General features: G+C 41.0%; 1 protein-coding gene across 5 annotated transcripts in view; it reads left to right on the top strand.

Moving 5' to 3' along the window:
- LOC101475961 (protein TANC1) overlaps positions 1–14,365 on the top strand; it is a 113,301-nt gene that overhangs the window by 59,559 nt on the left and 39,377 nt on the right. For all 5 annotated transcript variants that reach the window (XM_076875045.1, XM_076875044.1, XM_076875043.1 and 2 more), the window contains 3 exons: positions 1,572–1,705; positions 4,245–4,434; positions 9,175–9,501. In XM_076875045.1, the coding sequence (XP_076731160.1) occupies positions 1,572–1,705; positions 4,245–4,434; positions 9,175–9,501 (651 nt within the window). The remainder of the gene's footprint in view (positions 1–1,571; positions 1,706–4,244; positions 4,435–9,174; positions 9,502–14,365) is intronic.

Here is a 14,365-nt window from a genome sequence, read left to right as displayed (position 1 = left end):
AAAAGGTTAGCCTCTTCTCAATGATAAAAAGCCAATCCAGCTAATGAATTAGAAGTAGTCATTACTTACTTTATTGATTAATCTACTGATGATTTAAAAAGAAAAAAGTGAATTGTTTAACATGTCAAGAACAGTGAAAACTGTCGCAAATTTGCAGAATTTGGGTTCATTTCTTCAGGAAACTTATTTTGTTTCACTGAGGTGAAGCAGGATCATGACATTGAGTTTTTAGGAAAACAATGAACGCTCACTGAAGGAGCTGATTATTTTTCTATCGATCGACTAAGCAGTAAAGAGTTCCTCTAGTTAAGTATGTAGTGGGTATGACTTCAGGATTGTGTGACTGTTTATAAGGCTCAGTGCTTGAACTTCAAACGAGATAGAGAGAGATTGAATTTAGGGCGTTTATTGCCAGCCCCACACTTCACTGATTAGGCCTTTTTCCAGTTTTATTTTGGGTTGCATGACCCAGTAATTTCACCAGGTTGGAGAACTGTATGACCTTTTGATTGCAAGACTGGTTATTATGACAATTTATTTACTTTAACAGGTAATGCATTATCTGTGTATTGGCATTTGTATGCTATTTGCATGCCAATGGTGTTTGTCTGGTGGTCTGATTTTGACTTGACTCGGGCTTGGCAGCACATTATGCCACAGGACTTGTTTGTGTTTAATCAGATTCACGGTCAACATTATTAATAGCTGCGGAAGAATGGAGGTAAAGGAGAAAATGAAGTAGAGGAGGAGAAAGAGGTGCTGCCAGAGAGATGAATAATAAGCTTTTTGTATCTCGGACATTCTCACTCTTTCTCCCGACATCTTCATCATCAGTGTATGCTTGCCTTTTTGACATCACTAGATTGCAACATCCACATTTGAGTTGCTATCCACAATGGATTTTAGACGATAAACCCAGTATTTTGCATATACTGTTATTATTTATCTGCCTGGTTTTTGGTTTAATATGTAAAAAAAAAGGTCTGTTTGTGTAAACAGAAAGGTGATTACAAGTTGTCTCTTCCTTGTTGATGGCATCCCAAGCTTGAAATTGCAATATAAAGTAATTTTAAGGCTTGAGAATGAAGACCACAGACAGTTCAAGTTGTGTTGCAGGAAGCAGAGGTCCACTCATTGATATTCAGAGGCTCTATAAGTGAGAGCTGTAAACAACCCGAAAGCCCTGGAATTGGCGCTCGAGGCATGTTGTAGGGCGCGTACTCACTCACTCACTCACTCACTCACACCCAGTCTCTGCTTTCTTACAATGCTGGATATTCACATGTATTCACTTTCTTTTAGAACACTCACACACCAGCCGTGGCCGCACACGCTCACTCTCTCTTTCCTCTCTTTCTCGCACTCTTGCTCTCTTTCCTCACCTTCTCTGGGTCTGCACCACATCAGCAGCAGCTGGGAGAGTGCAGCATAGCATTTCAGAGCAGTGTTGAGGAGGGCAGGGCCAGCAGCGTGGCCTTGTGTGGGGCATCCAGTGTAGAGAGGGAATCTGCCTGCTAGTGTTAAGCATTTCTCTCTCTCTCTCTCTCTCCCTCTCTCTCTCATATCTGTAGATCTGCAAGCGGAGAAACAGCCAAGCTCCTCCTCCCCTGCCACTCAGGAACTGATGACAAGACTGGGCTTTTTACTGGGAGAAGGGATCCCGGGTACGGCACGCATACCTATGGACGACAAGAATGAAAAGAAGGTATTTCATTTTCTCCCTCCCCTCCAGCTCCTCACCGCACTACCAACAGCAGCTGCTGCCATCGCTGCAGCACACACAGAGAGATAGAGGACAGAGAGAAAGCACAAGGGGAGAAGCTAGTTGTGACAATGTTTCACTTGAATGGATTTTTTTTCTTTTCCTCTTTTTTTTTTTTAATTTTTTTGCAGCTTGATTTTTTTTTTTTTTTTCCCCCGTGTTCGTTATGGACGGGGTTTTAAGAGGCACCTCTGGAACTTGTTTTCTTGGGACCTCAAGCAACGGTAACTGTCACACTGTTTTGTTTGAACTGTTCAATCTGTCCTGAAGAAAAGTAACTGCCTATTCAAAATTGGCTGCATGTGATTTTATTCCTGTGCATGCTTTTCAGCGCGGCATGCTAGTCTCCCAGTAACTTGAGTGCTATTCCAGGGGCTCTTGAGTGTGTAACAAGAGTGTCTGAGTCCGGGTACAGAAATAGAGTTGTGTTAGGTCTGAGCCTCAGTTTGTTTGGCTTTACTAATTAAGCTGGGCTGTGTGAAGAGCAGAACCCACCACGTTAGGTTTTCATCTCGTGCCTTGGACTGTTTTTGACACTGAAGTAGCAATTCTAGGAATGCAAAGACTTAGAAAGCATTTCATGAATTGTGTTCAGTAGTTGGGATGTGAAAAGAGGAGACGGGCGGTCTGACTCTATGTAGATCTGTGTTCTCGGAGTTCATGTGAAGAGCAGCACGTTATTGTCATCTGTCAGCAATTGTCTTTTCCACCATACTGCTGTTTTACAATGTGCCTTTAACTGTGTTAGTTTTTAGTTTTGCCTCACAGAAAATTAAATGTCAGTCAGGTGTTAGACTTACTGTGTTTATTGGGTGGGACACCGCCTGCAGACTGGAAGTTGACTAGTTATATTAGCATTCCTCAAGATATTAGTCATGCTGCCAGTCATTCTCCCTATTCTTCATCCCATTCTTCTTCCCTATCAGCTTGCCTTTGCACTAGCCTATGGTCTAGAATGAATCAGTCACACTTGGATAAGCATAGGTGAGCTTACTTTTTTGTGAACTCTTGTTCATGTTTGACAACAATGTTTTTTTTGGGTTGCCAGTCTGCCACACCCAAATTTTTCAGTAGTGCAGGAACATGTATAAAAAAACGCTGTGCTGTACCAGTACAGATGTTAACCAAATATTAATATCATGTTAATGATAAACACATGATATTATAAATGATTGCTCTTTTTGTCTGGTTTTTATAGATCTGGTTACATTGCCAAGTCATTAATTTGCCAAAAACACAAAAAATAAAGAGTTAGTTGTGAATTTGACCAATAGCATTATTCTGCTGTCAACAGATATCAGGAAAATTCTATTATAGTAAATATTTTTGGCCACAATAATTGTGTTGTGTATAAATATTGTGACAACCCTAGTTGGGGAAATACACATGTTATTTGCACCTACTTGCAGTAGCATGACAGTAACATAACTGTGAGTAGTATAACAGTCTACTAGCAGTATATTATGCTTGTGAAACCAACTATACCTGAAAGCCACCCCACCCCCCCAGGCAACAAATAAATCTCCAAAAAAGGGTTTAGTTTATTCTACATGGGGAATAAACCAAATTGAATTTTATTATTTAATTCGAGCAGTTCTCACAACAGTAGGAGTGTTTTATTCATGCAGTGAATGATAAAATGTCTGCATGTAATTATTTCTCTGATTTGGCTTAGAACCCAACAATCTTTGGAGCGCTACTAAGCTGTATTAGGGACCATCTTTTGTGTGTTTTCAATTGTAAAGTCAGTGCTTTTGTATGCTAAATAAATGGGCCTGTGGTGAGAAAAGTTCAGTTTTCGTAATTTTGTTGTGAGACTAGGGCAAAACTTGCTTTAAAACCTACAAAGTCATAATCAGTTGTTGGAAGGTGTTGCTTTGCATCTCATTGGGGCAATGATAAGCTACACTGTATTGTGTTTGGATCCAGTTAAAGGAAGATGGGGAAACTGGACAAACCAGCTTTAATTTGGATTTCTACGGTTGTCGGTTATCTCAGACAAAGATTTAGCTGTTGTATGGTTGTCAGACAGGCTGGATGACCTAAAAAAAAAAAAAAGGGTGTCTATTGTGTTCACACAAACTAAAGACTACTTCCCTTGTGAAATACTCTTCAGACTTATTTTGGTTCCTCTAGACATATGAGTGTGTAATTTTTAAGCCTTGCTCCATTTATAGTGCTTATGGCCTTCGGCTTGTGTGTCATGCTCGCATGTAAAGCGCTTGTTTATTTGCAAAGGAATTTTTTGCATTGCTTTCACATGATCCAGGTCAAAGTAGACAGTGATTTTTCTCAATACTCCTTCCAAATAAGGTTGGAAAATTATTTTTTGTTGCTTTTTTTTTTCTTGTCTTTTCTTGTTCGGGCTACAAAAAAATGTGAACTTGTTGCCAGCTGACTTCATTCTCCATTGACATATTTGATTAGTAAAGTACATTCTTGGTGTACCTTAACCCCCTTTTTTCATCTCTCTTCTCCGCAGTGCTCTCTGACTAGCCAGGGCATCAGCCCCTGCTCCACACTAACAAGCAGCACGGCGTCTCCCAGCACTGACAGCCCATGTTCCACCCTAAACAGCACCGCGAGCCGTCCCCCACTCAGCCGCTCCAGCCCCTGTGGGACCATCACCAGCCCCAGTTCCACGCTAGAGAGCAAGGACAGTGGGATCATAGGTGAGGAAGAAAAGCCTGTTTAATAGCTCCCACATTATTCTCAGATTGCAACTTTTATGGTACAAGAAAAAGGTTTAGTTTTTAATAACAATGCACGCCATACATGTCATCTAGAAATATAATTCAGTTTATTTAAACTAATTAGATTTTATTCAAGTAAAATCTAAGTCTCATTTTTGCATTTTTGATTTTTCTATCATCTTGGGATTTTTAGACTTTAGATTAGCTGTTTGTGTCGTCAGTGGCGAAAATGCTGAATGTCCATGTTTCTGTGCTCTGTAGTGAACAATGGGTAACAAGCCATTAGTAGATCCAGTCAATCATTTCTAAGCTGCTTGTTTGAAAAGAACCCCTCGTGCAGTTTATCCTGCAGTCGCATTACCACAGCTAACTTTTCCCCTTCTCGTGGAGCAGTGGCATCTTGTTCAAGTTGATTGAATTACTTGTTTCTTTCATTGTTTAGTTTGAGATGATTCACTGAATTCTTTTTAAAAAAGTTTAATGTGAACTTTCTTTTTAAAAGACTGCTGCCTGTGGGCGTTTGCCGTTTCTACCTACTGACACAGCTCAGGTCCTCAAAGGTGGCCTGTAGAGTTTTGACCTGATGCTGATCTGTGAAGCAATGTTTGCATAAGTGGTATTGCACTGATGCCTGGCTGCACTAATGTGCAAATTAATATAATGTTGCTCCAAAATGTGTATGCCAGCTAAAGATGTAACACCATTGTAGTTATTAAAGATGACTGGTTTTTTTAAGGAAGCAAAAGAAGATCAGATCAGATGAGCATGATGTGTCTATTGGAAACAAGTTCAAAGAATTGCCTAATGATGAGTTGCTGTGCATCCACTGCCTGACATATTTTACCTTTACAAATAAAGCAGGTACAACAGATTCATATACCAAAACAAATGTCAGGAACTTCACCAGATCACAGGGCATTGATCCTTTCTCTCTCGCTTTTTTTTTTTTTACTCATCTCTGGAATTTTTCTTTTGTGTTGATCTTTTGCTCATACCAAGGCTGCTGGCTTGGGGCTGGCTATGAGCTCTGGATAGCTTTAACTTTAACAACATCTTCTTCTTCCTTACCTTCTTTAAAATATTCAATGTTCAGCTGGGTGAGGGTGATTTAAGGGTCTGTGGAGTTTGATGTTGGAAACACAGTGAGGCGGTTTGCCTCTAACAACAGGTTAGTGTGTGTCTGTGAGTGTGTGTGCCTATATGTCTGTGGCACTGTGCACATATATGAAACTAGCTGGCTTGTAATCAGACATACTGGAAGCTGATCAGCCAGTCACTACTCCATGTCGAGAAGTTGAATATCGTCTGATTCCGATCCCTGGCCAGTTGATCGGTCCATTTGTACTTTGTACTAAGGATCTGACAGATTAAACAACATTTAATGTCGACTTTGAAGGATATTTGAATACTCTTTACGGGGTAATGTGTACAGAAGTTCAGGGTTGCGCTGTATGCATTTAAAAATGTCTTACTTTGTTCATAATCTAGCAGCTATACACAGGTCAGAGGTGGAAGTAGGTGGCACTTAAATTTCATTTAAATGAATGGTCTTTGATTAAACTGTTACTTTTCACATCATCTCTTTTAATCCAAATTACATAAATCTAAAAAAGAAATTTTCAGTGAAAATAATTTCTTTTGTGCATAGCTCAGAAATATGGCCTCACCATTGCCTCCTCATTTAGTTTGCATGGACCTGTGCAAATTAGTCCCCACCTCACCCTTTCAACCATGTGTCCTGCATGACTGAGCAGCTTGGTGCGAGATGCACTAGTAGCACAGCTCATAGCAATGACAAAAATGTAACACCAGCCTCCAATTTATCACTTGTAGCTTACCAGTGCCTGCACTGGTTTCTGGGTTTGATGAGAACATTAATAATACCAACAGCTCTGCTGATTCCTTAGTAGTCTATTAGTTTGCACTTTAGCATGGACACCCAGTCCCCTTTGCAGCATTGCTTATAATCACTAATCACTTCCTGTGAAGCTCTTCTAATTTTAATTTGCAATCTGACTTGCTTCATCTGCACTATGAGTTAGAACAAAGAAAACACACCTGTGCAGTGTCAGTCACTACTCGTTGTGTGAAACCTTTTGGGATCGAATACCATCTGTGTCACATTATATTCATCCTTCCCCATGTACGTCATTGGGTTTAGACAGAGCTGTATCGGCATGAGACGGCTTTAAGGTGACAGTTGCCACAGTGTGACGTTGTGCTGTATCTGTAGTAATAGCCCTAAAAGACGTCAGGGGATTTACTCAAGCTGACAGGAAGATGGCATAGTCTATTGATGCATTAATTCAACTGCCGTTTCTACTCACAAAGCCTCCAGTGCCTATAAAAATGCTGGGATTCCATTCTGAGTGAGGAATGAATAGCAAATTGTAACTCTATGATGCTGTATTTATCCACTGTTGAACACCCCCCCCCCTTTTTTTTTTTTTTTTCCCCTGACTGCACTCCTAGACTAGAGGACAGGGTGCCAGATTTTAAACTTTTCCCTTGCCCTTATGTTTGTCTGATATTCTTGAACTAATAAGAATATCGGACTTGCTGATGAAAATTATAGTTATGCAGGAGAAAGTAATGCATGCCAAAGCAAGATCCAACACAACAATTTGGATTTCCAATACTCCAGAGTTGACATAAATGATTACCATGATTCAGTCATTCTGCCCCCCAAAGCAATATCATTGCTAACGTGCTGAATAATTTATGTAAGCTGCGATATAGTATCTTCCAGCTTGCAGCTTTGACACCACCCAGGATAAGATGTGCACTGGTGCCAAATGTGTTGCTGTCAGTTGCACGCAATTACGTTACTTTAGTTAACTCAAAATGAGTTTTGTGAGAGAATGCCATCTCTGCAAGTGTGGTTGTTAACTTCAGTAAGCAGGTTTCAGGAAAGTTAGCGAAACGAGCTGGTATGAAGTAAAGTCATGCTGCATAAAACCCAGTTCTTAATGGAAATCGGTGCCTCCGTCTCTCTCAGCTCTTTGCTGTGGTCACAGACAGATTGCTGGGAGGGTGCATTAGCTGCTCAAACCCACAGACCCACACAGACATGCAGAAAGTAACACTAGTTGTGCATCAAAATCTGTCAGTAATGAAGACGTTATGAGCAACTATCAAACACCTGAACTTTGAAACGGACAGAACACAGTTTTGCAGAAATGCAGCATGTGCTATAACTATGGTCAGCTTGTTTTCCTTTCTTGATCCCTAATTCTACGACCCCTTTATTGTACACCCATTACAAACTATGAAATGCCATGTGCATGTAATTTTCGAGTCTAATTAGCTGTGTTTAGCTATCCTTTGAAGCTGTGACTGACTGGCTGCTTCACTGCTAACAGCAGATTCTTGAGCTGTATCTGCAGCAGAGGGCTTTTAAATCTGCAGCAGAGCGATGTTAAATTAAATTGTTACATCGGTGACTATGGCATGCTAGTCTGCTATGTACTTGAGTGGGCGGGTGGAGTGTTTTTGGGAAGGGGATGTAAAGTACCACTGGTCTACAACATCCCACCCACACTCCTTAATAAAATTGTGCAGGAAGGAAAAGAAAGAACAAAGTCACAGTGCGTCCACAAGTCAGACTGATGCCTGTGATTAATGTTCTCTGTTCTTTGAAGTTTCACTTTGACTCTGATTTCAGAAGCACATTAATTTGGCTTTGTTTTGCATTAAAAGCTCCTTGATGGAATTAGTGAGACTTTGCAATGTCTTAACATTTACAAAACAGCTCCCTCAGAAGGTCCTTCACGAGGGGCCTGGACTTGACTGCATGTAGTTGTTTATAAAATAAAAATTCAAATTTTCACTAAGCTTGAATAAATAATTACATATTCTTCTTAGCAAGGTCCTGTAGTTTAGCCAGTCAGATCACGATGACTTTTAATGCCGTGGTCCGAGCAGGGTTTATCGTGACTGCTGCCATGAGAGGACTTCATGTTTGCCCAGGAAACCAGCGCAGGAATCACAGGGTCCAAGATGTGTTTGTTGTATTAATATTAGTGGTGATGCAACGTGCTGCGCCATTATGAAATCCAGATTAGTAGTGTGTGATGCAAACATGGCCAGCTGGCTGGCTGGCTCCAGTCCACTAACAGTGCTGATGTTCCTGTATCCAGCTGCCTGTCATCATGGAGAGTTAGTCCTTTCCTTTGCTTTTAAGATTGTGGTAGGTCGCTGTGTTGGCTCGAGGGGAGATTAAAGGAGTTCTTCTTCTAGAAGAGACACCTGTCTAAACTGAAGGGGTAAAAAAAAAATGTCCATGTTTGGTTTTATATTGTTATTCCTGCTCTTTTGCATTTTCCCCTCCGACTAGTTGTTGCAGTTGCTGTTTGCACTGGATGATTCCAAATCATTCAAACGCTGATTCTTAACAATAACAATACATTACGTTCTATAAATCTGTGCAATATTACTTTCCGAGTTTCACGAGTATAGGAAGACGATCGCTGTAAATATAAAATGAGCTTCTGAGAACTGTTGATAGGGCAATCAGCAAAACCAAGCCACTCAAAGCTGAAAGTTCCATTACAGCTCGGTGTCTCACTAGAGATTAAGACGGATAAATGTTCATCGCACATAAAGACCATTACTCAGATATATCTTGTGCCTCTTCCCCTCATTTCACCTCCCTCACTTGCTGAAAATCCCTTCTCTCTCTCTCTTTTTTTTTTTTTTTTAATTTAAATCTGCTCTCAGCCACCATCACTAGTTCTTCAGAGAATGATGACCGCAGCGGCTCCAGCCTGGAGTGGAGTAAAGATGGCAGCCTAAGAGGCAGCGGTCGCCATGGCCTGGCACAGAGCGTGCGGGCGGACACCTGCTCTCCTGTGGCCGAAGAAGACTCCAGCAGTGCCACAGCAACACCTGCAGACACCCCATCCAGGACAGACCAGCAGCACCCTAACATATCTGCGGGTGCTCCAGGGCCACCACACCCTCCGAGTCACTCACCTGAGGGACCCATTGCGTACCCGCCACAGACATCAGCTTCCCTCATGATGCCGAGGCCAAACTCTGTAGCAGGTAAGACTCTTTGGTTTTTGAGGTCTTGACATCTGGAGTTCAAGAAGTATACAGGAAATGCTCTGTATACTTTTCATCTGTGACTGCATTGTGTTGCCTGTCAAGATCGTAACCGTGAGATACGACCTGTGCCAGAGGCTGACATGTGGCATGTCAGTTTAATCCAAGCGAGTGACAGACACCGAAGAGTGAGAGCATCTGTAGTAGTTTTAGAAGAAATAAGAAGTCAATAGTTCAAAGAACGGACTGTGCTTTTCAGAACAGGAGTATCAAGGCAGAAGTTTGGGATTAGACAGCTGCTGTGTGGTGTGGCTCGCCACTGCCTCGTCATGTCAAACCTAAGCACACGCTCCGGTCTGGCTGATCTGTTCTGCATTCCTGCCCTGGAGCCTCCCTGTTGTGGTTCAGCTTACCATATCCACACAGCTGTCACAGTTGTTGATATTTCCCCCTTCACCCCCTTTTCCCTTATGTCTTTTCACCCATACTATTCCCAGGTCTCCTCATACCTTATTGCTTTTGACCTCGGCCTATTTTTGGTGAATCAAACAGCAGTACGTTTAGCATTTTCCTATATATAATTTTGCCTAAATGCAGTTTGTAGCTAAGCTGACAGTATGAGTCATGTACAGCTTTTATCATCCACTCACTCACCCACCTCCCTTCTTTACTCCTTATCCCATTCAGGGTTGGAGGCGTTGCCTGCAGTTTATCCTAGTGGGGTACGCCCTGGACAGGTTTGACTAGAGATGCGCAGGACCCCCCCCCCCAAAAATTACCTTTCAAATGCAAAATATTATTTTTTTATTACAAAAGACATGATCAAACTTTCCCTCAAGCTGCAGTAAGTTGCAAGATCTTCTCACACTTAGTTGAAAATAAAGTGCTCTGCTATTGCAAAGAGGCACAAAGAATTATACCCAGCTTTCCCTGACATACTTCACACTAGCAACATATTAGCATGTAGCTATAAGTTTGATTGCGACTATTTGCCTGCACCGCCGTGTACATGTTCCGCATGGACATAGACTCGGTGCATCTGTATTTTGACACGTAAGTGAATCTTGAACTAATCAGGAGTATATTTTATGGCTCAAATGTTAATGCAAGCTTATGCTAATGATTTTACTCCATAATTAGCAGGGCTGCCCATGCTTGTTGATAGAATGAATGTACACTTGAATAAACGTTGACGGACCAGAGTGGTATGTTAACTGTAAGGCTGTAGAAACAAAAGAGTGAGACTACATTAGAGTCCAACTCAAAGGAGCAAACAGAAAGAGAAGAAAAGACAAACAGTTTAGAGCACAGATGAAATGTTTGTTACATTGAATTTTGAAAGCAGACAATTCTGCCAGTGAGGGAAAATCACAGCAGGGGCAACCTGGGCTGAGCTGTGAAAAGAAGCATAAAAACATGAGTGACTCAGGTCAAACACCTGGCCTAGACAGAGACGACTCAAAGTTTAACAGACCTCATGAGACTTTTTCCTCTAGAATCTTCCTTGAATATGTTGTTTTGCTTTACCTCTTTAGTCTGTATGTAGCAGCTGCCAATGTTTTGAAGTTCAGATACTTGACTCCTGCCTCCCTTGGGTTTATTCTTGATGAAATATAGTAACAGTTCCCGTGTGTCTACTTCTAGACTGTTTTCTCTCTTTGATAAAATCTAGTCCCAGTTCCTATTCAACATACCAGAGAAATGCAACTGTGTAATGTCCACTCTAGGCCCTTACAATTAGAAGCAGGTAAGCAATTTAACTTGTGAAGGCAGTAATGGAGTAAGATGGGATGAGGACAAGCTATAGAAGAAGTAAGGAGTAGTACATGGTAGGCTCACGGTACTGATATTTCCTTGCATACCATAGCTCATAGCTTGCGCATGTATTTTACACAGTGGCCACTGCTTTGATATTTTCTGCAGCCCACAGTTGGATGTGTTGTTCCCTGATGATTCTATTGTTCCAAGAGTCCGTACCATTTTTACATCTCATCATTATTGTGTGTGACATAAACCTGGACGGTCCAGGCGCACAGTGGCTCATAAAGCTTAACAGACCAGAAAATGTTTGGCTGTTTATGTGTGTTGGTTTGCGTGTGAGCACCGGTGTGCTTGTGTCTGTCTGTCCTCCCAGAGTTTATGGGCTGATGTCATAGTTATGCAGTGTTGCCCTCTGAGACCGGCAGAACACGCACCTTAGATTGGTTCAGGCCATAAATGAAGTTGTCTCATCGCGTCCTTGATGCTCTCTCCCAGGGTTTCGTCACACAGTGTAAAATCTTTCTTTCACAGGATAGCAGAGACGGCACTTCTGTTCAAGGAAATTTTATTCGGTAAAAACCCCCAAAAAGTAACGAGTCTAAAGAAGCAATGAGAGAAAAGAAGCTACCACGGCGAAACATAATATGTATTCATCATTAGTGCATTCATTCTGTGCCAGAACCTTGGTGACTATTGTTTGTCCTGTGTTTGTGAAACAGCATCTGAGATAATGAGCTGTCTGGTTAATCTATAAATTTCTCTTTATTTTATTGATAGATATTAAATAGGAGCACAGAGATTAAAGGCAGAAGCAAACAAATAATCATGAGTTCATTTAGGGCATAATTGCTTCATGCTACAGTATTGCTATTAGTTTTTAATTTTATCTTATGATTATCTCCACCAAAAAGACAAGGTGCTGGAAACATTCCTCAGAGTGATTGAAATTATGGCATGATATAGTTGCTGCTCATCCATGATGTGAATCTCCTGTTTCACTACATCCCAAAGGTGCTCTATTGGATTGAGATCTGGTGACTGTGGAGGTAGAGTGAGTACTGTAAACTCGTTTTTATAGACAGAAGATGAGTACACTTTGGACACAAGGGATCGACATGGTTAGCAACAATACCCAGGTGGCCTGTGGCATTTAAAACCATGTTCAGTTGGTACTAACAGGCTAAAAAGTGCAGAGAACCACCACCAAGAATGGATCAATGCTTTCATGTTGTTTAAGCTAAATTCTCACCTTAAGCATTCAAGTGTCACAGCAGAAATCAAGACTCACCAGACAGTTGTTTGTAAAATGGCTCGTTGTTGGACAAAGGTCACACTTTCTTAGTGTCAGAGTGTATTTTGGCCATCTGTCTGATGCCGATCAACAGATGCATTGCTGGGCCTCTTGAAGTCTCCGTAATTATGTAGAAGGAATGTCTGCATATTGCTGAGAACTGTCGTTTGCACTGCCTCGATGTTGCATGTAGCGTGGGTGTCCCTAGGTTTTGGTGGGAGCGCCACTTTTTGGTGCCAACATGTCCTGTGACAAATTGCACAAATGTTACAAGAACAACATGAATTCATTTAGATTTGTCTTTAGCAGAGCTTTATATTAGGGATTGTATATTACTGTATATTACGGCTTCCAGGTGCTTTGTGAACTTCTCTATATCAGTTTCTGTGAAAGTGAAGCCAGTCTGCCCTGTTTCCCCCAAATAGTTCCATCAAACCAAAAAGCAGTGCTGTGGTAAATTAAACTTGATGTCAAATTTCAGCATCAGGATTAGTAATAAGCACTTGTAAATTAACTCTATGCTCTGGTGTTTTCTTTGTTTTATTATTTGCAATCCACTATTTACATCTATCTGTCGCCTCTATTGTAAGATCTTCTGTATAAACTAGAGTTGTTGATGGAATTTCACCTCCTCTCTGAGGTGATATACTCAGTTTATAAGAATCCTAATTTTGAGTAATTGGAGTTGAGCTTTTTTCTTTTTTCCTCTATAAAGGCTTACAGAGTCAAAGGGCCATATTAGTGTTGGCCACTGGAATTCCATGGTTTTGAAATCTTAGCCTGAGCTGCTTGTGGTTGGGTTTCTCAGACAGGGAGATTTGAGTGAGGGTCACCGTGGCGGAGGAATGGTGCTACAATGCTTGTGTGGTGTTTAGCTATTCAGCAGAGCTTTGTGGTTTGAGACAAAGTCAGGTATGGCGCACTCATTGCTCGCTTGTACTCCAAAGTCATACATTCCTCTGGCAAAGCTCGTGCGCCGGGCTCTCTTCACGAATGATAACGGAGCCAAGACTGTGGACTGCAGGCAAATTCGAGGATATGTTGTTTGTCTACTAAAACACTGATGAGGTAACATCTGAATGCTTTTGTGTTTTATTAGAACGACTAAAATCATCTTAACCTTTTCCACATAAATACAACCTATGATTTAAAGATGTTTGCAAAGGTCACACAGTAATTACAAACTCATAAAGTGGCGTAGCCCTTAATTTTAATAATCTCACACTGATTTATCTCATTTGCTCTCATTTGCTGTCTTTCCCGGTAGTTTCTGAGACCATGTGGTCTATTGTATTGTTTTAGGCTGTGTGATCATGTTTAAAGACATGCCAACAGTGTGTGCGATGTCTCCAGGTAGACACGGGAGTCACTTCTGCTTCTGGCTTCATGTATATATTGATCTGTTTAGTGCAGAGTTTAAAATGAAAACAAAAAGAGGAAAGAAAGCCCATTCATTTTCTCGAGCATGAAAAGGTCACAGAGAAATCTTCTAACGTGCCCTTTTTTCAGAGAATTGTTTGGTCCAGCTGTCACAGCAGGAGAAAAATAAAATCTGTTACAGATCAATCCGTTTGAAAGCCCCTTTTAAAATTGTGCTCGGCACTCCATTGACAGATTAGGGCTTATCAAATGCCCAATCTTAAAAGGAACAGAGCGTTAGCTAACCACAGAGGCATTTATATATATATGAAATAGCTTATGGAGCAGTTACAGTGGTGGTTTGTTTTTTTTAAAGTAAATGTTGTTGATCTTAGCATAAGGCTATGCAATTATTACAATAATAATTATCCCTTAATATTTACCACATCACAT

This window comes from Maylandia zebra, linkage group LG16, assembly GCF_041146795.1.
Source record: "Maylandia zebra isolate NMK-2024a linkage group LG16, Mzebra_GT3a, whole genome shotgun sequence".
Taxonomy (NCBI): Eukaryota; Metazoa; Chordata; class Actinopteri; order Cichliformes; family Cichlidae; genus Maylandia; species Maylandia zebra.
Note: the sequence above shows the minus strand (reverse complement) of the source record. Positions and strands in the feature narration are given on the sequence as shown.